General features: G+C 39.7%; 1 protein-coding gene and 1 long non-coding RNA gene across 3 annotated transcripts in view; both read left to right on the plus strand.

Annotated features, from left to right (window-relative positions):
• Positions 1–15,183, plus strand: part of PTPRB (protein tyrosine phosphatase receptor type B) — a 128,945-nt gene extending 113,762 nt beyond the window's left edge. For both annotated transcript variants that reach the window (XM_037848206.1, XM_037848207.1), the window contains 3 exons: positions 1,318–1,453; positions 7,805–7,925; positions 9,900–15,183. In XM_037848206.1, the coding sequence (XP_037704134.1) occupies positions 1,318–1,453; positions 7,805–7,925; positions 9,900–9,922 (280 nt within the window). In that variant the 3' untranslated portion in view covers positions 9,923–15,183. The remainder of the gene's footprint in view (positions 1–1,317; positions 1,454–7,804; positions 7,926–9,899) is intronic.
• A 1,438-nt stretch (positions 15,184–16,621) lies between these two features.
• Positions 16,622–19,920, plus strand: LOC119543397. Its single transcript, XR_005218570.1, has 2 exons — positions 16,622–16,881; positions 17,101–19,920. It is a non-coding gene; the product is annotated as an uncharacterized LOC119543397 (long non-coding RNA).
• The last annotated feature ends 6,471 nt before the right edge of the window (positions 19,921–26,391 follow it).

Consider the following 26,391-nt stretch of genomic DNA (forward strand, 5'->3'; position numbering starts at 1 on the left):
CCCAGATTTACTAATTGAGTCCTTCTGTTGTATAATTTGGCAGGTTCCATTGGCAGCCCCCCTTCTTGGTCTTGTTTTTCCCCTTCCTCTTTTTCCCTTTCCCTTCTTCTGTTGTGAAACAATACTTTCTCTCTGCTTTTCAAGATTTCCTTTCAATTATGAGTCTTCGCTGGCATTCCCAGAGTGTTGAGGTTGAAGAAAAGGCCAGGCCAGAAGGTGACCTGAGGCGTGGAACCCCCTTAGGCAGATTAGAAAGGCTTATTTTCAAGTTGTCTTGGTGTCAGCTTGCTCCTATGGTTCATCGCCTGAACTGGGACCATTTACTTGACTTCTTGCCTCAAATGGTATGACCATAAAATAAACCTAAAAAAAAACATCTCTCTGTCTCCCTCTCTCCCTCTATCTCTGGGGAGTCGGTGTGTTTAGCTAATTAATGTTTGCAGCACTGATAGCCCTAACTGAAAGGCACTAATAAATAAAGAGCAGGGAATTGCCACAATCAGAGAAATGTCAAATGTACTCACTTTCTCCCAGTCAGCACAGCACCCTCGGAGCCTTGCTTTTATGTGTCATTAGAACCCTGATGCTTTTAGTAGGAATGTGAGGCTCTCAAGAGTTTCCTGCATTCTGAAGAATGTCAGGCATTTTCACTCAAGACTACTAAAGAACTGTTCTTCTTTGTCATATAAATATGCAGAGCAAAAATCCCCAGATTATACAACCACTTTGGAGAGCATTTGGCAATACCTAAGTGAAGTTGAAGATGTTTAGACCCTATGACCAAGCAGTTCTGCTTTTAGGCATCAACTCTAGAGAAATCTGCACCCATGCACACAATGATGTTCATTGCAACACTGTTTTGAACAGAGAAAAACTAAAAATGTTCTAATTTTCCATCAGTAGGAAATAGATTTGAGTTTTTAAAATAATTTAAATCTACATGTAAGAACATGGATAAATCTCAAAGCACAATATTGAGCAGAAAGTTTGGTAAAACATGTTACCATTTTAGTAAATGTTTAAAACACAGAGATAACTACATTGTTTATGGATTCATATGCATGTAGGAAAAGTATAAAACCTGCATGGAAATGATATAGACCAAATGTAGAGCAATACTTACCCTGGCAAGATGGTACAGGGAGGAAGGAAAAGAGGAAGACATGGAGGTCTGGGACTCTGGGTTTTATTTCCTTGAGGGGGAGTACATTGAGAGAAAGAAATATTCCTATATTCCATGAATTGGAAGGGAAAAGAAAGATTGTCTTGAAAGACAAAGTTGATAAAAGTTTCAATCTTCTTCACCATCTCTTCTAGTGCTGGTGTGGGTAGGACTGGAACATTTATTGCACTGGACAGAATCCTCCAGCAATTAGATTCCAGAGACTCTGTGGACATTTATGGAGCAGTGCATGACCTAAGACTTCACAGGGTCCACATGGTCCAGACCGAGGTAAGAGTTACAAGCTGAAGGACACAGGACCCTCCACTCCCCACCCCCCAAAAAGTCCAAGGCTTTATTCTGATGATGGAAAATAACTAGGACACATTAGAAAGAGAAAGAGATCTGAATATAGGTGGTTTCTAGAGCTTGTTATTTTTAAATGAATCTCAGTGACCTTAAGGATAGTGTGTCTCCTTATCTTTACAGAGCTGGTTGCCCATCTTCTATAGGTGGGTTAGAAGAGAGATGGATTTTTTTAAAAAATCAATGTGTTATGCATGGGGGGGATGGCCAGGCCAGCCCATCTTGGAGATCATTTTAAGATAAGCTGGTGGCTGAGCACAAGAATTTTAATTGACAGAAAGGAAGCAGATTCCAATTTCTTCTGTTCTGCCATCCACCTCCATCTGCACTTCTACTTCTAGAGACACCAAGGAAGTGTATGTTGATTATGAAGGCTGAAAGCTTCTGTATGTACATCCCTTTGATATTTGCAGGGCATTTTTGAGCATGTTATCTCATTAAATTTTCACAATAACCAGATAATGGAGGGTATTTTTGCATTTTCCATAGTAGAAAGCTGAGGTTCAGAGGGGTGGGCTTAGCACAAGGCTGACAGCCATGATGTGGCTGAGCTGGGACTTGGACCCTAGTCTAGAGAACCCCAGGCCCTCCGCACCAAGCCCACCACTCCATGTCTGAGCGCCAAATCTATGTCCCATGCTGTGTTCACTGTGTTCTAAAATAGATGCATCAGTATGTGATTCCCCCAACCCCTGCATAAAAATCTTCCAAGGCTCAGATTCCCTTACTGTTGTGTTTCCCAAGTTTTATTCCCAAGTGACCTGCAAAATCTTCTGTAAAACTACATTCCCATGGCCAAAAAGTTGAAAAGTTCCACATGCTATTATATTCCCTCTTAAAGTCATAGCACACATGAAAATTGCACAGGTGGTAGGGCCCCACAACACTGGTGTGTCCTGAAGCAAAGGCTCCCCTTGATCTTTGTGGAACCCACTCTTTCCAAAACCAACTTGACTCTGTGTGGCACATAATAGTATCTTGCAGAACTCACTTTTTGTAACACATTTGAAAAACACTGGCATCATTGCCTTCTTCAAGCAGTGCCCACTCCTGACATCCTCTGACACCACATTGTCCTGGGCTGGGAGTACTTGCATTATAGCAATCATGATACCATATTTTTTTTAATGTTTTGTTATGGATTTTTTTAAATACAAAAGACTACAGAGAATAGTATAATGAATTTCCATGTCCCCAAACCCCAGATTCTGTAATTATCAGTTTCTGTGGGGTTTTTTTTTCATGTATATCCCACATACACTTTTCCCCTACCCATGACTCCAATCTAATATTTTAAAGCAAATCCTAATTATCACATGATTTCATCCTTAAATACTTCTGTATGTATCTCTTACTTATAAGGACTCCTTAAAAACATAATCACAATACAATTATCTCACCTATCAATTAATTAATTCCTTAATACTATCTAGTATCTAGTCAGTGTTTAAATATCCCTGATTATCTCAATGTTTGTTTGAATTAGAATCCAAAGTCCACACATAGTATTTGATTGATATATCTTTTAAATCTCTTTTAATCTACAATAATCCTCCCTCCAATTTGTTTTCTATGCCATTTGTTTGTTAAAGAAAGCAGCTCATTTGTTTGGTAGATTTTCCCGTATTTTAGATGTGGCTGATAGCTTTTTCATCGTGGTAACATAATGTATTCCTCTGGTCTCCATAGTTCTTGTCAACTGGTCATTAGATCCAGAGGCTTGATTAGATTTACTTTTCCATTTTACCACCACAGTGTTTCACGGGTGGTGCTGAGTATTTGCTGCTGTATCACATCAGGAGGCACATCATGTCCTGTGTCTCTCTTTCAGGGCTGATGAATCTGACAGTGGGTTCAGGGGGTATCAGCCTGAACCATCCACTATAACGTCCCCCATCAACCTTTCACTTAATAGTTTTAGCAGCCGTTGATCTGCTGTCTAAATCTGACAGATCTTTAAGGATTGCAGAATTATATCACACCTTGTTATCCTTTAGCTTTCTGGAGGATGGAGGCTTCTTTTCCTTCCCTATATCCTCAATATTTTTTTATCTGTTAAATGAATGAACAAATGTCCTATAATTATATTGCAATAAGTCACTGTCAATGTTTCATTGTTAGTTTATTGTCATTTTCACAAACTCAAACCATATTTAATTTGTAATTTGGGGAGGAGGAGGTTATCATATTATAAGTAGTCTTGAACCCTGTGTGTGTGTGTGTGTTTATGTGTTCAGGTTCTCTAGTTATTGTCAGGTCAGTAACTACCATGCACCTGCCCAGAACTCTGGAGACACATGTTGGCAAGGAGCAGACACTCTTCATTGTAAAGGTCACTGGCTGACTTTCAGAGCAGGAGTAATGTGATGTGTCAAAACTCTTCGTCATTCTCCTTGGATATAGCTCCTTCTTTTTTGTTCTCTCCTCATTTTCCTCCTACCTTTCAGAGGATTCTGTGGTTCTTGTTCTCACGTTGCCTTTTCAGTGTTCAAGTTCCCCCAAGTTCTGTCCTTAAGGCACTGCTCTTCTTTCTCTCAGCCATCATCATTGTGATGTCCTCCAGTCCCATGGCTTCAAGAGCCACGAGCATGCTCATGTTTTCCAAATCTAACTTTCCTTGTCCAACAACCACCTAAGTACCTGCCCCTCAGACAGTTCCACCGGGAAGCCATACAGTCATCTCAAACTCAAACAGCTCAAAACCAAACTCATTATCTTTTAAAAAAATAAATAAACAAGCAAAACTAAACAACAAAAAACACCCCTCCTGCTCCTGCTTTTCCGGTGTTTGTTCACAGTGTTGCCATACATCTGTTTGCCCGAGCTAAGAATCTGACTCCTTCCCACCCACCTCCTGTTCTGACATCTAACCTGTCACAATGTCCTGCCACTTCTACCCAACATCCTTCTTGTTCTAGACACTCACTCCACTGCCACTGCCTTTGCTCAATCCTTTATCAGTTCTCACCTGGCTTATTGTAGTAGCCTCCTGATGAGTCTCCTGCTTCCAACTCTGACAACCTTCACCACCACTGCCACCACCGAAGTTCCCTCTCTGAATCAGGTCTGAGCAACAAACTCCCTGCATAAAAATCTTGGCAAGCTCTCATTTGCATATAGAATGAAGTTCAACTCTCATCCTTGTACAAGGCTCTTCACAACCTGACCCCAACCTGCTTCCCAGTTTCATGTCATAACCCCGTCCCACACACTCCCACTATTTTTAGGGTTTGCCAAAAATGAGGAAGATTTCTCTTCCTGGTTCGGAATCAACTTTGAATCTTCTCATTATTTTGAAATAAAAATTGCACTGAGAAAGAGATAGACATTATCTCTCTCCCTTTTTTCTCTACCAAACGAAATGCCAAACAATGTTAAGATATTGTCTTTCTTGCTTTAAACCCTTGTCCAAGATAGGCTTCTTCTGTAGTCTCAGGAACCCTGGACCCCAGAGCTAGCCTGGCTCATGTAGTAATGGGAGTGAATGCGGAAAGGTGTGAACAACAGCCAAGCCCCTAAGGGTGACTGTTCCAGCAAAGGATGACAGACATTCTGACCCCTTGAATTGCTTTTCTGGGTCCATGGTAACAATCAACCTTGACTTTCTTCTGCTGTATTTGGGATACAAAGAGATACCAGTCTTCACAATTTTTGATAAATATATCAAAGAACAAAGATTTCTAAACAAAAAGGCTTTAGACAGGGGATTTGCTAGTGTGCCCACCCCTCTTTTAGGCTCCCTTGGGGCAACTTTGTAGCCTGGCTCTGAGCAGGACAAGCAGAGGCAAGCAACAACTTGTTAAAGAACGACAGGTCTTAGTCACAGTCTGTCAGTAGCATCTTCTTCCCGTGAGAAGGAAACACTGTGATGTGCAAGCTAAGGTCCCGTTTAGGAGATTGTCCTGGGGCTTTCCCATGACCCACACACCCTACATTTTAGCCTCACTAGATTTCTCAGAGTCCAGTATATATGTGCACTTTCATGTTATTTCCATCACTTGGAGTGTTCTATTTATTTGCTTAAATTCTGACAAATGTCACCTTTTCTCTCTAGCTTAATTCTTCCCTTCCCTCAAAGAGAACTTGATTGCTTCCTCTTCTGTATGAAGCTTAACATACAATTCTATGTTATATTTATCACATTATAGGTATTTGTTCACATATTTGCCCATCTGCTAAACTGGGCTCTCAGAGACCATGAAAGGCTACAAATATAATACCATAAATATCTAATAATATATAATACTGTAAATATTGGTGGCATTGAATGGAACCAAATGTGTCCACACCAAGGCAAGGCTTCACCAATTAGCTGGACAGAGCAAAGAGTGATCTTTCATGATCTGAGGTTCATATATTAGGCTTTGTCTACTTTTCATTAAGAATAAAATGGGAAGTATATTAATAATCTAAAGATTTTAGTGGTAATTATTTTAAAAGGGACATTCTGCTGGGAAAAGGGGAATTTGTATTTAAGACAAGGAAAATTAATGGGTATTAACTAGTTTCAAAGCCCATGGTGGATCATTGTTGAACTATGTATTAATAGGCCCTAGCACAGCTTACCTCTAAGGTCCCAAAGTAATTTAATATCCCAAGGAGAACTGAAAATATGAATTATGCTGGGGGTATGAGGAAACAAGTGGGTTTTAATCTATAATTCAGCCATCATTTTCAAGATGGTAAAAGAGACTGCTCTATGCGAATCATTCTCAGGGTAGCACCCTCCTTGAATTTTTAAGGATGAGGTAGATAAAACACAAGTGAGTAGGATCTGTGAACAGAAATGCAGAGAATAGTTATTAATATTAATGCAGTCATCACTTATGATTGATTCACTTTTTAAAATGTCCCAGCAGTAGATGACCAGGCCTGGTTTTCAATTAAGGACAATGCCTACCAACTCCCCATAAAAATAAGAACTTGTCCGCTTTTAAAGATCATTGGTGAGGGAAGATCATAAGGTCTTACTTTGTATCTCAAACACTTAAGATAATCTAAGGCTGACCTCATTGACCACCTTAAACATTAGGTCCAGAATATTTTTCAGCATCCAACTAACTGACAGCAGTACAAAATCTTATACACTGAAAACTTTGTTTTTAATAGACATAGGATGTTACCTGTAGAAGGAACCATAGTCAAATGGGGAAACGGAGATCCCAAGAAGCCTTGTGAATCACCCTGGGCCAGCTGGAGTCAGGTCAAGAGCCCAGTCTCTCTCAGGTGGCATCGTGCTTCCCCTCCAGCCCCTTCACTGCCCACGCTCTATGTCATTAAGGGAACCCAAGTCCAAGCGCTGAGGTCCAAGCACCACCCATTCCCTAATTAAAGAGCTCAGTGGGTAGGAAGGAAGGGGCCCAGTGTTCTGTGCCTGTGACTGGGGCTTCGTTATTGGTGGAGGTCTTTGTGCTGTCTTTATGGTCACGAAAACACTGACTCTTCTATATTTGTTTATATTTCCAAAGTAGTTTGTACCCAAATTGCTGACATGAGGGTCTGTCCTCATGGCATAATCCTCTGAAAATCTGTGCAGTCCAGCCAACATCTTGACCATCTTCCATGTGTCAAACTCAAATGCTGAGAGAAACAAGACAGATAAGACGCTTACCTTGCACTCAAAGAACTGGTAGTTCAGTTGGGTCTATTGCACACACCTTTTACTCACTATATACCCAAAAGAAAAGGCACAAAATAGCAGAGTGTGCAATGAAATGATTTTCTCATTCAATAATGCAATGAAATTAGAATTCATCTAAGAAAAACTGGTGTAGTAAAAAGGACATAAAGGTCACTTACCCAGGATTAAATCCTAGGGCCCTGTTTTTCTAGGGCTGTGTGACCTTGGAAAAGTTCCTTACTCTCCTAGTCTTAGTTTATAAGGATCATCATATCTACTTCACAAAGTTGTTAAAATAATTAAATGAGATAATTTATGGAAAGTGCACAGCAGAGTGTTTGACATTCATTCTCTTCAATAAATATGTGTGGAGGACCTACTTCATGTCACACTTAATTCTCGGCACTTATAGAACACCCTCTGTAAATGTGCATGCATGTAAAAAAGAGTGAATGAATAGCATCTTCTGCCCATTACCATTATTTTCTTTTCAATGACAATAAAAATCAATCTTCTTTATACTGAAGATCGTTAGTGAAATGATGATCAAGAAATTTGCTAACTATGTAGAATCCCATTACTGTTGATGTTTTGTGAGAGTCCCTCATCTTTCTTATGCTTGAACCCGCTGTGACTTGTTTTCTATTTTCTCATAGTGTCAGTATGTGTATCTACATCAGTGTGTGAGAGATGTCCTCAGAGCACGGAAGCTACGGAGTGAACAAGAAAATCCCTTATTTCCAATCTACGAAAATGTGAATCCAGAGTATCATAGAGGTAGGAGCTTGTGTTGCTGACTTTGAAGTTCACTTACAAAGATATCATCAACCCAGAAACCATTAACAAATTAAAGCTCTTCCAACAGGCACTACTCTTTTCTGCTTCTCCCCAGAAGCTTGAGGGGAAGGCCACACAGAGAAAAGGCCCGAGTGGCAGAGTGGAGAGGGGAGGAGGGCCCTGTGGACCCCCACAGTGCAACCCTGATTTCACGTGGTAGCTCTTCCTACCTAGCCTAAGAAGCCCTCTGTTGAGGACTCTTCTTCAGGTTTAACAATATTTAATGATAATTATTATTATTTAATATTTCCTTTCTAAGTAATAAGCCTCATTGCTGAGGAGGATGCTAGAAATCTGGGCGTTCCAATTGTAAAATTCCTTTGAAGAATTTGACACTATGCATCAAGGTCCTTGATATGTTCTTCACTTGTGACCCAGCATTTCTTCTACCATCCTAAGTAGTGAAAAAGCTTTATACATGAAGCTTTTCATAGCTGAAAGTCTGAAGTGAAAAAACCCAAATGATTAACAATTGAGAACTAAGTACACCTTGGTACATTCACTTATTAGAATATTATGCAATCATTAGAATGATATTTTTGTAGAGGTTATCATAACGTGGATATGCTTATTAGTTAAGAAAGAAAAACAGGATATAAAACCAACACAAACAATGCATAGGGAAAAAAAGACTGGAAGAAAATACACCAAAATAATAAAAAATTTCTCTGAGCAATAGAAAAATATGTGATTTTTTTCCTCTATTTTGTTATGTATTTTCTAACTTTTCTAGAATGAGCATGTAACACTTTTAAAGTCAGAAAATCAGTTAAAAAAATGATACACTTTACAAGACACTACTTTGATCAAACAAAAATTACTTGACTAGAGAAGAGTCCTTATGATTTTTCCTACTCTGAGACCTGATTTATCAGGTAGGCTAACTGAAAATTTGAAGGCACATTAACTTAATTATTACTGCATAAAAACTACCCACAAAACTGACCAGCTTAAACAAGCAAACCTTTATTATCACAGTTTCTGTAGGTCAGGAATTAGGGTGGGACTTAGCTAGGTTGTTCTGGCCCGGGGTCTCTTAAGGGTTGCAGTCAACACATCGGCCGGGGCTGCCAGCATCTGAAGGCTTGACCGAGATTGGAGAATTTACATCAAGATGGCTCACGCTCATGGCTATCAGCAGGCGTCAGTTCCTTACCCATGGTCTGGTATATATCTTTAAATCAGATGGTTTTTTCAATGACAAACATTATTTCAGAGTTGTTTTGTCTCCATTTCCTCCATTTCTTCAACTGGCAATGTCTCCCAACATTTTATGTCATTTTCTGTACTCTCTATACCAACCCATCTAGCCAGTTTGTTAGTTAATGATCTGTAAAGCACAAATACATGAGAGAGCTGCTATTTAAAGGAGTCCTTTGTAAACCAGATAATCCTTTTGTATTGTAAGTAATTACTCCCTAATTTATCTGTATAGTAAATTAAGGTTTTCACATGTCAGATTCTTCAAGAAGCTCCAGAATGGAAGGGGCTATGGAGGATCTTAGAGAGTTCTTTGTCTTATTTTGACTTGTTTGAGAGTCTTTCTTCAGAGTAATCTTGGATGTTTCTGAAGGAAGCTAACTATGGTATAGAAAACAATAACTACCAGGGGTCTGAAAGTTAGGATTTAGATCCTAGCTCTGACAAGCTGTTTGACCATGAGTAAATTACTCTGCCTCTCTGTCATGTGGCCTTACCTGTAAAACCAGAGTGGATAGGCTAAAATCGCTAGTTCCTTCCAATTCTAGTGATCAATGCTTCCAAATGGAATGACCTGACCCGCACAGGGATGGTGGCTTTTTATTGGGCTGCAGTCATTTCTGGTAGTCTTTTCCATTTGTAATTTTCTTAAACAGAACAAACAGTTATGACATATCCTGCTACAGTCTCTGATTACATTGTCCTTCCTTTCAGATGCAGTCTATTCAAGGCGTTAAGAATGTAACCAAAGATCTGGATAAAAACTACTCACTGTGTGATTTTTTTAAAAAACTTGCTTCATGCCCTAGAGAGGTGCCAGCTACTTCTGTCGATACTATGTATAATTTATTAATCTGGAAATTTTTAAAGAATTTATGTAATTTAAAGGTAACAGATATTGTACATAGCTGTATTTTGTAGTTTCTTCTGTAAATATATATTTTTCATAATGTTTAATATTAAGCTTTATATAATACTATTTTTCCACACTAAAGTGTTCATGGATTGATCTACATAAACTAATAGCCTGTATGACAGGACTACTGGTAAAATGTGTATGGTGGTGGTTGCAGAGGCAATCCTTTGGGCCATGTTTTTCTTTGCCTGTTTTGATATTCAGTGGACAGGATGACGAACTGGGCTGGAGTGAGAGTACAGTGTGGCTGGCTTTGCTGCATTGCTCTCCTATGAATTTGGGGATCCAAAGATGATCCACATGCTGTTTGGATGAATAAGCAGCATCAAGGCCAAGCTAGGGAGTTGTGCTCAAAGTAGTTACTCTTTCCCTCCCCCCTGCCAAGGGTTCAGGACAAAGTGGTCAGCTCAGTGGTTGTGTAACTTGCTATGCAAGCCCAAGCTACAGGGTTGAGGGTTCTGATAGAATATGATCCAAAAAGAAGTGATGAATTCCTACTATTAAGAAGGTCAGCTCTACCCCGACTGAAAACACAATCAGCATGCAAAGCACCATTCATAGGACTTGGAGACTGTTTCACTGTATTCATAGTGTAGAATATGAACATGCATACCCATTTTATAAAGTGTGTGTTGGTTTTTGTACACACAACAGTCTTCATCTTATTTCCCATGAGATCCATTCCTGGAAAAGCCATAATTATGTCAGTCATACTTGGTTCTCCCATTAAAATAAGATTATGGTGACAGTTTATGCTCCTGATCAAAGGACCTAATACCAACATTTTTTTTTTATAGAAATGACCACAAATTACATATACTTGATTAAAAAAAAAAGTACAATGGTGCTTAGTATAAAATTTTCCAAAAGAATTTTTAGTAAATCAATGAGGTTATAATGGTAAATAGTCATCTAATATGGTGTTTAATACAATAAGCACTACATACTCCACCACATGTATCTTCAAATTTGTGCCTTATTTTGACTATAACAAATTTCAGTGAGTCAGAAAGTGGGCATTGCCTTCATCAAAGATCCTTTTCTGAGGGCCCTCCTGGGGAAAATTTGAAAGTCGTCTCTATTGAATCCTCAGGACTACCTGAGAAAATGAGCCAGGAATATCTGCTTTTTCTCCTCACTACATATTCTTCTGTAATAAACTTAGGAATTAGAGGTCAAATTTTTTGCTTTCACTTCTTCATTTGCAAACATTTCTTTTAAGTCTATTAGGCAATATAATGTATATAATTAGCATAGTAACTGAAAAACATTAAATACACCTAAAATAGTTACTTATAGTCATGTACATCTACACCCAAACTGGAAAAATTTCCCAGGCTATTTGAAGTTTATAAAAATGGGGGGGGGGGACTCGATAAGAGTGAAGGTGAAGAGTAATAAGAGGATTCTAAGTTTTCACAGTTTCATTGTGCTCAACACCCTTGCGAAATGACAGTGTTAAGCTTCAATTCTCTATCAGGGAACTAGGTGGATCTTCCAGAAGTGAAAAGGAAAAACATAAGTGTAAGTGAGGCAGATGGACTAAAAGAGAGAAAATATAGGATAGAGATTTGTGAGGTATGGCATCTATTAGGAATAACTTTTCCTACAATAAAAAGAAAAAGCAGAACAAAAACAAAACAACTTTAAACTAATGCAGCTCAGTGCAAAGCACATTAATGCATAGGATGATAAATTCATTTTGTCGTTTCATTCTCTTAGAACACTTTAGTAAATGTTGCAACTTGCTAGATTCTTTGCCAGAAACTGTGCATTTCTACTCACATAAAGAGACAGTCTCACAATAATAAAGTAAATAAATTAAACTTAAAAGAGGGATTCATCAAGGTAGCAAGATAACTGAGCCAGTATGGGACAGTGGCAGCTCTCCATAGGCCACACACTGGCAAGTGTTGATGCCACTTCCTCTCTAGAAGAGAGAGAGCAATTAATTGCACAAACCAGGAATTTAAACCGTGATACACATACGCATCTGTACCAGTAAATAACACTCACATACCCTCACAATGTATGGATTGGAATCAGGGTCAAGGAAATGGATGTGCCAAGGGAAAATGTACATTCTTTTTGTCTAATTTAGGAAATATTTATTTCTACCCTACATTTGTCTAATTTAAATCTCCTTAGCAACAAGTATTTTACAATTTCCCCTGAGAGTACTAAAAACATAATCTAGTCTATTTATTTATTAAATTTAGGGGGAAAAAAGTTTCCCTGACATTCAGCCCAATGGAGCATATTTTGATTTAATCCCATCATGTGTTATGTCTTGATAAACACTGCATTTCCTGTCTTGGCAGGCCTCTTGTCTGTGCACCTGTGCGGTACACTTAAATCATCAAGGCATCGGAGTGCTTTTGAGATGTCAAATGTTGGGAGAGTCCCATCTTGCATCTTAATAATTATTTATACAAGTTCTTTATAATTAACTCCTTTAATGTCTTTTAATGAAATTCATTTCTTATTATGATTATGTTATTCTCTGGATAGTGGCCAATTTCTCCAGCTCTTGAATCGGGTATTTCAAAGACTTGCCTCCCTGTCATGACTTGCACATAGTTGTCAAAGTAACTAACCATCCCTTAACACTTCTGAGTCCCTCTGTTTCACTACTTGCCCCTCTTCTCCCTATTGAATATGCTTTCCCAGTTGAATGTGATTTTATTTTCTGTTCACCTCATCTCCTTATACCCATTGGTATAATTTCATAGTCTTTTCTGGCCCCACAATACACAAGTGATGACCATAATTAAATACTAAAATGGCCACGGCACACAGACATTTTGGGTGTAAATTTCCTTGGGAGAGTCTTTAATTAATTTTATTATTAGCTCTTGGAAGACAGCCAAAAATGACATGAGAAAATAATATGCAACCATTAAGCAGATTTCCAGCAATTCAAAAATAGACCTCACACTTTCCATTTCACATTCTGATTCTCTTCCCCTGGTGTTTAAGGATCCAGTTTTTTATATTAAACACTCTCCTTTCTTTTTGCAATAAACTCTTCGCCATATACTAAATTCTCATTCACGTACCTTTCTGGGAATTCTCTGAGGTTAGAGTCCTAAAATCATAAACCTGCCACATCTGTCTGACAGTGAGTAATAGGATTTGAGCCTTAATTATGAGTTGCAATTAGAAAGGGCTCTAATTCACACATGCGACCAGACCAAACCTGACCTGGTGAAAACAATATGTAATAAGCTGCTTGTTTGGGGTAGTGGTTCAAGCGCTTTCCTGATTCCATTTCATTGAGGAAATTTAAGTAATTGATCAACCAAGACCAAGTGGCAAGAAGGAATGATTGATCCTTCCCAGAGTTACAGTGAACAAACCCTCAATCCTACCTCATTCCTGAAGAATCAAAGGCCGTTTCAGCCCAAATGCCCTGTTAAGTTTCTAAGTATTTGTTACCCAAGGTTTAGAATCACAGCAAGGATTCAAAGAATGCTTCATATTGAAGGAAAAACTGTAAACCATGACTGTAGAAAGTAAAGGGAAAATGTTTGAAAGAGGGAATCTAACCAGAAGGCCACCAAGAAGAGAAAAAATAGCATCCGTTCTGTGTGTCCAGATTGTTCTTTGAAAATACTGTCATAGGTTTCTATTAGGATGTATTGCCCTTTGGGGGATTCACTCAGACTACATTGACCAGACAAGTTAGCCGATCAAGCAATTGAATAGATTCATTTAGTTTAGTAAATTCTCCAGGTGTTGAGTAACTTTATGGAGTTTGGCATTCTGGAGACACAGCCTTAGAATTCTCATAGTGGATGGTGCCTTTGAAAATTTTTGGCCATTTTAGTTAAATTGCAGGGTAATGTTTGATGCAGCTATGGTAATAGAAAAAATCTGTTCTGTTCTAAAAATGCTTCTAGCAATGGAAATATTTCTGGCTAAAAGAATACTCTTGTCTTGTAGGGAGTTTCCCTGGGACAACGTATGCAACAAAAAGGCATTTTATTTTTTGAAAGGTTCTCTATATAGATGCATTCATTAAATAAGGTAATTGTTGGTGAATGCTCCTAAGATAGGGGTTTACTTAATAAAAGGTCCATTAACAGTTCTCCCAAAGGTTATTTTTATTACCCATACACCAATGCCCATGATTTTATATCATATGATACCAAAATAAGTTGTGCAAAACTGTGAATAATGTCAGACGAATGCAGTGTGTTCCTTCCAGAATGCTTGCAAGAAGAATTAGTCATGGCTGTTTTCTCTCAAGTAATTTCTTTAAGAAATACTATCCTTACCCTAAGAGCAAGCTTTCCGTTAAGTCTGAGATGTTGTGTTTTAACAGCTGTGTGTGTAGATAAGCATCCCATCAAGCAAGGAGCATGTGCATTTGTGGCTTTGGGAGTCTGAAGCAGAGTAGGACAGTGTTCTGTCCACAAGCTAATGGGACAGTCTGCACTTGTCTTCGTGGAATTTCCTAGTCTCAGTTCAATTGACGAGACAGTGCATCAATGTTCTTACTTGACGAGTACTTGAAGACCTCTGGTCTTCCATGTGGGACTCACCAGGCTTGTAAGTTTATCAAGGACAAGGACCATGTTTTTAATCTCTTTTCTACTGATACCTTGTGGAGATGAGTGCACAGTTCAAGACATTCAAAATACACTTTTTGAGTGGAGATTGTTCCTAGCCTGATACTTTGGAGGTTAAGGAGTCGGTGCCCAATGATAGTGTTACCCATGGAGGTTCATTGACTGTTCCTTAATTTGTGTGAAGCTTAAATAAATAATGTAAATAAATCCAGCAACTGAACTTATGTTCTATAATAGAGCACTTTTATGTTTTATAATATCATTTATTCTTTCTCTGCAAATCTGGTTATTTAAAATGGCAGTAAATAATTCTATTTCTTTCATACTATAGGATCTACCTTCAATATTAGTGTTTCTAACCAACTCTGAACAGAGAACTTCATAAGTCCTTCTATTTAAATTATGTATTTGGTTAATATATTTTCATATCGTAATCATGGTCAAAAAAATCTATACAATATCTTACACACCTTCTCACCAGTACAGGAATAAAACTGCTGTTTGTTGATGGAAGGTGTCCTGTCTTCTATTTACCTGTTTCTCATTTATCGATTTCGTCATCCTTCTGTCCAGGAGAAAGGTCATAAGTGACTGCTTTTAAATGGGAAAATCTTCCAGGGCATTATCGTGATAAACATGATTGTCTCAACCTTTCTTCCTGTAAGTACCGAGTTGGTTGCCTAGAGTGCTGTGTACATAGAATAGGCCCTCCAGTAGACAGTCTCCAACTAAGCTTTTGTTTTCGGGTCTGTTTGTTCATTAGGAACCCAAATGTCATCCATAACCTACAGCATGGTACATTCTCCGAGGTGCTGCCCCAGCTGGATAACCATGTGCCCCTTCAAAGGCACTTCACACATTAGTGGACAGTGTGACATTTGGTAAGGAGCTGCTTTGCCTGTCTCCAGAATTATGATTTTGTTCTTTGTCTTTTTCATATTGCAGTTGAAAGATCAATGTCCTTCACAGCTTCGGTATTTCATTTTTCTACAACCTACTCAGAGAAACCGTTATTTTTTAAAAATCGACAATAGATTTAAGTATAAAACTATTAAATCAAACAATCCTTCTTCATAAAACAAAATCTCTGGATTTAAATAATTAGATTAACAAAATAGTTTGACATAGGAGACTGGACTTTTTTTCCTCAAAGTAGCTATTTGTTGGCTGAAATGTACTCTTAAAAAAAAGAGAATATTACAATTTGAGCAGATATTTAGTAATTTTACTGATATGCCTTCCACAATCATAAAATGTTAGAATGGGAAGGGCTACCTTAGAAATTGACATTGAAGGAAACTAAGACCCTAGTATAAAAGTGATACAGTAAAACAGGACAAAACTGGAATCAAACATGTCCTTCCCATTACAGGGAAGGGCCTCTCTACATGTAAATATAGACAAATAAAAAAGCGTCTCAGAAGCCAATGGATACAAAGTCCATCTCCCCCACAGAAACAACCTTCAATAGAACCGTCAACATTTTGCATGATTATTCCTTTTTATTTTTGTATCTCATATGTCTGGAGATAATCCATTGATTAAACAAATCTCAGACTATTTTAGAGTCAGACTTTAGCAAAAGTCACCACAACCTTAAAGCTGAAATAATATTGAATAGAAAAGGAGAGAGTATGATTTTCTAACATAATACTATTATAAAATTCATTAAAAGCTAATTATATCAAACCTTCTAGAATTCAAAAGCAGTACTACAACTGGATTTTGAGAAAACTGGGAAGGATTTTGATGGCTCCTGTAAAAGGAACATTCATGAAAGAAGGATTAAAATTAATTGGTGTCTTCAGACCTGAGCAATTGAGAAACCCATTCTGGGATGGTTCCACGTAAGTGGAGTGAACAAACATTCAACTCCTTATCAAAAGAGGTAACAAACCTGAAAGGCCATACTCATTAACATGTCTCCCCAGGTGTGTACCTTGCAAAGAAAGCTTTACTGTTAAAGAATTGTTGATCTTAGTGAAGCTTCCCTTTCTCCTGGGCTTTTTTTTTTTTTTTTTAATGATGCAAGGAACTTTGTGAAAATTATCTTAATGTAAAATTACTTTTCTCTTTGCTCTTGGGAATCTATTTAAATCTTTGAGAAGTAACTAAAAATAGAATTTGTTTCTTGTCTCTACTATTCTGCTGCAAGCTGTTGGTGGCCAAGAACGTTCTATATCTTACATCTTGCCACGGAGCTAAGGTAAAATGCATAAATACATGCATGCTTACACACATAAAAACAAACAATAAAAAAAAAAACTGACAATACAACTATAGAAATAAAGTCATTAAAAGTAGAAAGTTCAGAAGCCAGAGAACATCATTTTCCAGGCTGGGAAGCTTGCCTAAGTCTAACCTCTAATCAGATAATACTATTTTGCAAAATGTATGAATTTTATGCTGTCTTTTATTTCTAAAGTACTTTCCAGTGACTGCTGACTCAGTTTGAACCCAAGAAGACATTCCTTTCTCATCCTTGACAGATGACTGAGGAAGGAAAAAGCTGTCTGTCTGCAAAGAATAACACATCAACAATAAATAAAGGCAAACCTAGGTGGAAGGTGAAATAAGATGAATTATCCTGCATTGGTGTTCATGACTTGGTAGAAGGCTATGAGGAGAAGGCAACTAGGGAGTAAACGTAAAGAGCTAGAATCTGAAGGAGGTATTGGGAGCCTTACTAGTAGCAGAGGGTTTTCAAATTCAACCTGTGAGAAAGATATTCCAAGTCCTGTTTAAAGTGCTGTGGAAGAAGGTTGCATGTTTAATCTCTAAAATAGAGATTATTTTAGAGTCAGACTTTAATGACTTTTAATGAAAAAGTTGTTACGTTTAGACAGGGCTTTTTACTTTTAAAAAGTATGCAAAGCTAATGTCTCATTGAGTGTCTTCACAACTGCCATATAATACAGATTAATGAATAGCCCCACTTCACAGATAAGGGAATACAGGCACAGAGAAGACCAGGGAGTTGCCCAAAATTTGGCAGAATAATAGGAACAAAAATAGGAACAATAGCTAATGTTGTGCACTGTCAGCACGCTAAACACCTAATTTAACTCTTCACCCTTCCCTTGCTATTAGCCCTATTTGGGGGATAATGAAACTGAAGTTTAAAGAGACAAAGTAATTTACTTGAGACCATACATTGCCAAAGCCTGGGTTCCAATGTAGATTATTATTACTTCAAAACGGAGCATCTTAATCTCTAGCCAATGCACATCAAGGTGCGGTTCCCAGATCAGCCTCATCAGCATCACTTAGGATTTGCTAGAAATGCAAATCCTCAGGTCCTGCCTTAGTCCCACTGAACTAGAAACCCTGGGAGTGGGTCCCAAGCCCTCCAGGTGATTTCAATGTATGTTAAAGTTTGAGGACCACTTTGCTATGCTATTCTGCCTTGAGTCTGGGCAGTACCTGCTTTGTAATTTTTCATTAGTCAAATCTAAGTCTTTGAAAAGAAACTCTGTAACATGCCCTATTTGACAAAGAGGACTAGTAATGTATAATATTTGAGCCCTTACCTAGCACATAATGAGTAGGCACAATAAATTTTAGCTACTACTCTTATGTGCCACATATTGCTCCCAACTACTTTACCTGTACTATATCTCCTTTAATCCTTTCGAAACTAAATAAGGTAGGCACTGTTATTATTCTCTTTCTACAAATGAAGAAGGAGGCAAAGAGAGAGTATGTTGCTCAAGTTCAGATAGCTAACAAATGTCAGAGCCTTAGTTTGAATATAGACAGTCTAGTCCTTGAGCCTATGTTCTTAACCACTTGCTTGTGCATCACAGGGTGGAGAAGAATTAGATTCAGCTCTTCAGCTCAGATTAAATCCAATTGTGGGCCTTCAGGTTCCCATTCAGTTTTGCAGACTCACAGTATTTGCTGCAAATCTCTTCCCTCCACTCTCACCCTATTGATCTTGCTAGAAGGCCCTTTAGTTCCTTAGCTCTAACGAGATGTCCCTCCCAGCTTTTTAGATTAAATGTGAGAGCGCAAATCACGTGTTCTAAAGTCAATCCCATCTGTTGCCTCTGGAGGCCCAGGAAAATGCTGCTCAATAATGACAATAAATTCTTACAGGGAAAGGGACAGCGATTGGCCCACGGGCAGAACTTGCGTGTCAATTCAGAATGGGAGACATAAAGAATGAGAAACACCCATAAAGAGGAATTCACAAATAAGATGGAGGCAATGGATCCTAAAATGGAACTCCCAACTCTCAGGGATTCTAATAACCACACATCATAAGAGTCAGGCCCATATGACTGCTGAGGCAAATGGGAAAAGGAGAAGAAACAGGACGGGGTCTCTATAAAACAATTTAAAGCAAGCAAGTCAAAGACAGCAAGAATTATCTAAACCATGAAACCTGAGAAAGAATGAAGGATAGAGGGCCACAACCCCAAGGGTGCCACTGCACTGTGTCCCCCGACCCCGGCCATGAACGAGGAAGCTGTGATATAATGCTCACTCATCACTTCCATTTGGGTAAAATAGCACTGTTACATCAGTCGGGGGGTCCTGCAAGAAAACAGAAGGCACGCTCAAATGGGGTAATGAGGAGAGTTCAACAGAGGGACCCTTCATCCGAGAAGTGGGCAGCCTTCCTAGCTCCACTGGGATTTCCCTGGCCCAGTCCCCCAGAGCAGCTTTGCAGAGCCTCAGCACTGGAGGCCATATAAAGTGAGCTAGGCAGTGTGACAAGCACAGGATTGGGGATAGAGCAGTAGATTCTAGACCCACTCAAAAGCTGCATGACTTTGGGCAAGTCTCAAGGACCAGTTGTCTCTTCCACCCACGTCTTCTTAACAAGAAGAATCAGCTCCTCTAATTGTTGCTGTTTCCATTAGCCATCTGTTATGGTTGAACTGTCTTCCCAAAAAAGATATGTTCAGGTCCTACCCCCTGGTCCCTGGGAACATGACCTGGATTAGGGTGGACTGTAAATCCAATGACTGGTGTCTTTCTAAAGAAGGTCATGGGAAGACAGAGACACAGACCCGCACAGAGAGGAGAACACCATGGGATAATGGAGGCAAGGAATATTGGTGCCATACAGCCACGAGCCAAGGAACACCAAGGATTGCTGGCCACCACCAGAAGCTGGAATAGGCCAGAAAGGATTCTTTCCTAGCGTTGTCACAAGGAATATAGTCTTGTCAACACCTTGATTTCAGACTTCTAGCCTCCAGAACCGTGAGAGAATAAATTTCTTTGTTTCAAGCCACCCAGTTTATTGTCATTGGTTACAGCAGCCCCAGGAAACTAACACACTTTTGAAACAGCCATAACTGTTTTGCCTGAATTCATATCTTATCATCTCACCCAAGCCACCCTCTATCCTGCCACCAGTGTAATTTATCTAAACCGCAGAACTGTCCACGTTACCTCTGAAATTGGCCTAAGACTCCAATCTCCACTAGGTGCAGTCCAGGCTTCGTGGTGGGCATTTAAGGCCTCTCATTGCATGGCCTGTGCCTCCCCTGCTTCAGCTGCAGCCACTCCACTCCTTGCAATTTATGCTTCACTGTCTCAAGCTACTTGTGGTTTCTAGAATGCATGCTGCTATTTGTTCCCTTTTGCTCTTGTACACATTTCCTTCTCTCCCCTTAAATAGTTCTCACCTATTCTTCTACCTGGAATAGATACATCACCAGGGAAGGTCATTAGTAGTCCCCACCCTCACAAGGGTTCACAAATGTAGAACTTTGATTTATCTGCAAATAAAGTTAAATGTAGAATCACAGAGATGCACCAACAAGAATAAGAGACAAAAATATGCTCTATATAACTTTAAACTCAGATCCAATTATTGACTCAAACTACCTATACTACATTATAAAGAAATTTTAAAATAAATTATTCCGTTATTTTATGAATTACATGATTTTTGGTAACCCTCTTTAGACTTTTGTTTTCTTAAAGTTTAATTTATATTTTTACTATCAAGAGCCTCAAAAAAATGACAGTGACCCAGGCCTCTGTTGATCTCTGAGACTTGCTGACCCTTTCCCTAACTTACTCAAACTCCCCTCCTCCCTGGTACTACATCTGCACTATGAGACATTTATCATTGCCCATGGAATGCTAGGTTGAAATTAATTGCCCTGCCTTCCCTGTTAGACTGTCAGCTGCTTGAGAACAGTTTCTCCAAGGCACCAAGCAAACAAAATTTGAAGCTGGTTCCATATATTATAAAGATAATTGAGAATATATAATATCAACAGATACATTCTGAAAAGTGTTCACCATTATTTATGGTATTTTAACACATTCCAGTTGACTTAATCCTCCCAACAACCGTATGAGGTGGAAAACTAATACCTAGAGACACCACAGCTAATAAGTGGCAGTCTGGCTTCAGAGCAGATGTGCTCTAAACTATACCAGTAGTTCTCAGACTGAAATGTGCATCAGAATCACCTGCAGGGCTTGTTAAAATGCAGACTGCTAGGCCCCATCCATAGAGTTTCTAAATCAGTAGATTTTTACTGTCCTCTGGCACTATTGAAAATAATGAACCAAATTTTAAAACTTAGTTTATGAACTTCCTTAATGATGATTTGATCACACTAGATAACTATATTTCAAAAAATAAGTTTGCACCTTTTAAAAGAAACCAACTTCAAAGGGAACTTTGTAAAGACCAAGTTGTCATTTGTAATTGGTGTTTATCTGAAAGGTCACAGAGTTTTGAGACTGACAGATCTGGGTTCAAAGCCTACCCTGACAAGCTGTGGAACTTGAGCAAGTTATTTATTTCCCTGAGCCCAGTTCCACATTGTAAAGTAGGGCTAAATTCACCTGACTGGGAGGGTTCCTGGACAGTCTTGAATAGCTAACCTATGGAAGGTGCTAACCAAAAGAGCAGCAGCAAATAAGTTCTCAGTGCATGTTAGTTTCCTTCCAGCTCGAATGAACTGTGTTATGTCCTTAGTTTGAAAGCACAGCAGGGCTGGTAGGAAATAGAATCCCACCCAGATGGCTCAACTGAAGGCATAGTTTTCAGAAGAATGGGCAGGGTTAAGAGACCCAATTAAATACCTGGGAGAGGCATCCAGAAATTACCACCCAGGGGAGCAGCCAGAAGCTGGAAGTCACGGAACCCAGAAGAGAAAGAAGACAACACTATGTGCATTGCCATGTGACAGAAAAGCCAAGGAACTCCAAAGCTTGCCGGCCAACCAGAAGATACTAACTCCTGGAGAAAGCAAGCCTTCTAGCTTCTGCAACCATGAGCCAATAAATTCCTTTAGTTAAGCCAACCCATTGCATGGTGTTTGCTTTAACACTAGGAAACTAAAACAATGTTCATGGTACTGAAGCCTGCAACTAAAGATATAGCAAGGTTTCCCCTCTTACAATTTATTTACCTTATAACTCTATTAAGATTTCTCTGGTTAGCCACAACTGCATTCAAATACTTTTGAGAAGCTGGGTTTGTTGATTTATTTGGGGTAGGAAAGAAGTGGCAGAAAAGGAAATTTACTCGATTATTAAGGTCAATATATTTTTCACTTTTCATTGTTAAAATTCAAATGTCACTCAGTGGAAACCCTCCACTTGAAGCCAGTCCTTCCCAGGAAAAAGTCTCCTTACGGAGGCTAAGGAGGGGCAGATATAAAGAGCTGACTTCTTCCCTCAGCCTGCAGGTGGGAATGAAGGGAAACAGGTCAAAACCCTGGGAGGGAGGGAGGAAAAGCAGAGGGTCTCTGTCCATCATGCTAAATGAGAAACCAGTAACCATCTATGAACCTGAACTCTAATTTTGAGATGTGTTTTGTTTTGTTTTCTCTTTTCTTCCTTGTAATTTTATTGAGATATAGTCACATGCCATATAATCATCCAAAGTGTACAATCAATTGTTCACACTGTCATCATATAGTTTTATAATCATTACCACAATCAATTTTTGAACATTTTCATTACTCCAAAAAAAGTAATAAAAATAAAAATAAGAGTAAGTATAAAAATAAAAGTAAAAAGAACACCCAAAACAACCCATCCCCCATCCCTCCATATTATTCATTTACATTTGTCCCCATTTTTCTATTCATCTGTTCATATAATGGATAAAAGGACTGTGAGCCACAAGTTTTCACAATCACACGGTCACACTGTATAAGCTATATAATTATACACTCATCTTCAAGAATCAAGGCTACTGGGTTGCAGTTCAACAGCTTCAGGTATTTCCTTCTAGCTATTCTAATACGCTATAAACTACAAAGGGATATCTAAATAATGCATAAGAATAACCTCCAGAATGACCTCTCAATTCCATTTGAAATCTCTCAGCCATTGAAACTTTACTTCGTTTAATTTCTCTTCCCCCTTTTGGTCAAGAAGGCTTTCTCAGTCCCACGATGCTGGGTCTAGACTCATCCCCGGAAGTCATGTACCACATTGTCAGGGAGACTTAGAGCCCTGAGAGTCATGTCCCACATAGCTGGGAGGGCAGCAAGTCCACCTGCCAAGTTGGCTTAGAGAGAGAGGCCACATCTAATTCAGAGATTTTTAATCTGGAGTTCGCAGGCTGCTTGGAGGTCCGGAAAGGAAGGTTTGGAGAGATAGGGGATGAAAACGTTAACTAACATTCATTGACCACCTAGGTTGTGCCAGGAACTATAGCAAGCATCAAGCATTTTTGCATATATTATCTTTCCATACATTATCTTACCTTCACTAAGTGACCCAGAAGAGTAAATACTCTTCTCGAAGTGCCTCAAATACATCTAAGAGAGTTCTTCGACAATCTGGTTGATCATAGCAGATAAGTCTTGAAGACAGCAAATACTGCTTCATGGCTCTAGCAAGGTGGATTTTGTCGTAGATCCCTGAAAAAGCTGATTATGAAATACCAGCTAGGGTATCTGACCTTTGTCCTGGCCCGCGGGACGATCAACGGAGGCTCCAAATCCTGTGAGGGAGGAATGGTATGGGACAAGAGACACGAAGAACGACAGCAAGACAGGTTTCTGATCAAGCTGCAAAACTTTATTGAAGAGGCAGGGTATATATGCCCTGGAGGGAGAGGGGGTGGCTAATAAGGACAGGTAGCGGTCTGGGATTGGTGATTGCTGTTGCTAGGGTGGATGGCAGATGTGGGGTTAGCATTTTAGGCGCGAACTAGCACTTTTGGCGCGAACTACTTCCATAAAGAAGGCTGAGGGTAACTTAAGCTATTGTTGTATCAGCCCTGGCGGCCATGTTGCACATCTCCGGCATAGCTGAAGGTGGACTTCATGCATGCTACCTTAATCGCCCTCTACATCTCCTCCCTTTGTTTTTCAAAAGGATGGAGGAAGAATGCTGATCGAGCATTCTTTTGGCATTAACCTGCTGGGGGAAGTAGAGACCTCATTACCCAAGTTGTTTGTGGCTTCTGTTTCTCTGGGGAGGGGAATTTGTGCAGCGCGAACCCCTATGCAAATAAGGCATACTTCTCAAGGAGCTCGAAAATGGCTTTTAATTGTTTTGGCCCTCCTTTGCAGTGCTTTGCCTCGCACCCAGCGGTACCAATCATAGCATAAGCTAGAAGCATACTTTCGAGTTATATGCTGCTCCCGTAGGAGGGGGCTTTCTTACCCGAAAGGGTGGGTAGCAGGCAGATTTTCTGGATCCACACCTTGGTCAGCGAGGTGAAGCCGGTGATAATGCACTTGAATAGGCTTGCCTAGGGCAGAATCAACTTGGTCCTTAACTAGCTGTATTATTCTTTTTATGGCCCAAAGTGCAAAAGATATTATAAGGAGTATGGTTATCAAGGGGCCTAATATAGGGAGGAGGTAAGGGAGAATTCTGTTGAGCCCCCAGGAGGTACCTCCTTGGGTTTCTCGCTCACGTTTGCGGTTTTCAATTCCCTCCCTAAGTTTGGTCATGGAATCTTTAACTATGCCAGAATGGTTAGCGTAAAAGCAACATTCTTCATCTAGTGCAGCACAAAGCCCTCCCTGCTTAAGGAAAAGCAGATCCAAACCTCTCCTGTTTTGGAGAACAACCTCCGATAGGGACGTAAGGGATTTTTCAAGATGGGTGATGGATGTTTCAATGCGGGCTAAATCTTCATCTATAGCAGCTCTTAAGTGGGAGAAGCCTTGGTTGTGGAGGATAATAGAGGCGGTTCCAGTGCTTAGGCCAGAAATACCTAAAAGAGAAGCAATAGTGACAGCCGTGATAATTTCTCTTTTGTTTCTTAGCATGGTTGGAGGTTGCGTGGTTAAGTGGTGATAAAGGTCTTCCTCTGCATGGAAGAGGACATGGGGTAGCACAGCCACTAAGAGGCACGTTTCCCCTGTTTCAGTGAGGGCTTTTGCTGATACGCAAGGAGTAAGCCCCGTGGAAGAGCACAGCCATTTTGCCTCTATTGGGGGAATATAGAATTTACCTTCTGGAAAGGACGACTGTGCACAGACCTTTTTTAAGGAGGAGGAAATGTTACCAATACAATGCCCAGAGTGAAGAACGGATTGCATAGTAAGGCCGATTTTTCTGTTTGCATTCCAAGAACATTGTGGAGGATTGTCTTTGTTAGAAATATTAAATGAGGTATTAAGGGCTATAGCGTCATAAAAAGGGGGATTGACAGAGAAACATAGCCAACAACTGCGAGTAAGGTTAGGCTGGGAGGAGTTTAGGGAGAGAAAGGTGGCTTGGAGTATTGACCAAAGTGAGTTATAGATTGGCTCTATGAAAGAGCTTGAGGGTGACAATGTTGGGTTGGTAGTGGAGGAATAACTGGCAGTTTTGCGAGGAGGAGATGTTGGGGATGGGGGAGCTAGCACTACATTTGGCCCAATGGCGAATGGTTTTTGCTGTACTGCTTCTTTTTTTATTAGAATAAGGCTTCCTGGGTCGGTTCCTTTCATGTAAATTCTAAAGCCCCACGTTCGACCGAGTAGCCAAGAGGGATCAGTAAGGAGCTGTACGGTGAGATTTAGATGTGAGCAGCTACCTGTAGGTGCAATGTGGTGATGACTTCCATAGACACCCCAGGTAATGGGTTCTTCAGGTGGTTTGCAGTTCAAGGGGGCCCATTTTAGAGTTAGGTAATGATCAGTGGCGTAAGGCTTCCAATGAGTGGCTAATGTTTCACACCCCCAGTATGCACAGTAGTATTGGTTGGGAGCATTACAGTACGGTTTCCCAGGGTTTGAGGATGGGCATATGTAATATTGGGCTTGATTCCAACTAGTGGGGCATACGGAAGGAGTGGGAAATAGATCAGTTGTGTTGACGAGAAAAGAAGGTCGCCCTGCTGTAACATGGGTTTGCACAATTTTAGAATCTTCCCATCGTATTAGGGTCCATCTCCATGGTTTATGTGGGTTTGAATCACGAAAAGTAGCACCCACACTTGATAGGATAAGGTATAAAGGGGCAATTGTAGATGGCAGTAGGGTTAACAAGACCATACTGATAGGGGCTATTTAAGGATAGCAAGCTAGCAGAGTGATGCACCCTACAACGCACAAATATGTTATAGCAAGCAGGATTTTTTCTAACGGGTTCCAATCTTTTGGGGCAACGGTTGCTAATCCGGCTGCAAACAGCAAGGCCAAAAAACCAATTAGTAAAAGCCAATAGTAATTCAAGTGGTAATTCATGTGATTAGTGATGGAATAAACCTGTAAGCAGGACTTCTTTCCACTTCCGGTTGTGTGCGGGCTGGTCGTCCCCGGATGGGTTATAGCAGGAG

The sequence above is a fragment of the Choloepus didactylus genome, chromosome 8, assembly GCF_015220235.1.
Source record: "Choloepus didactylus isolate mChoDid1 chromosome 8, mChoDid1.pri, whole genome shotgun sequence".
NCBI lineage: Eukaryota > Metazoa > Chordata > Mammalia > Pilosa > Megalonychidae > Choloepus > Choloepus didactylus.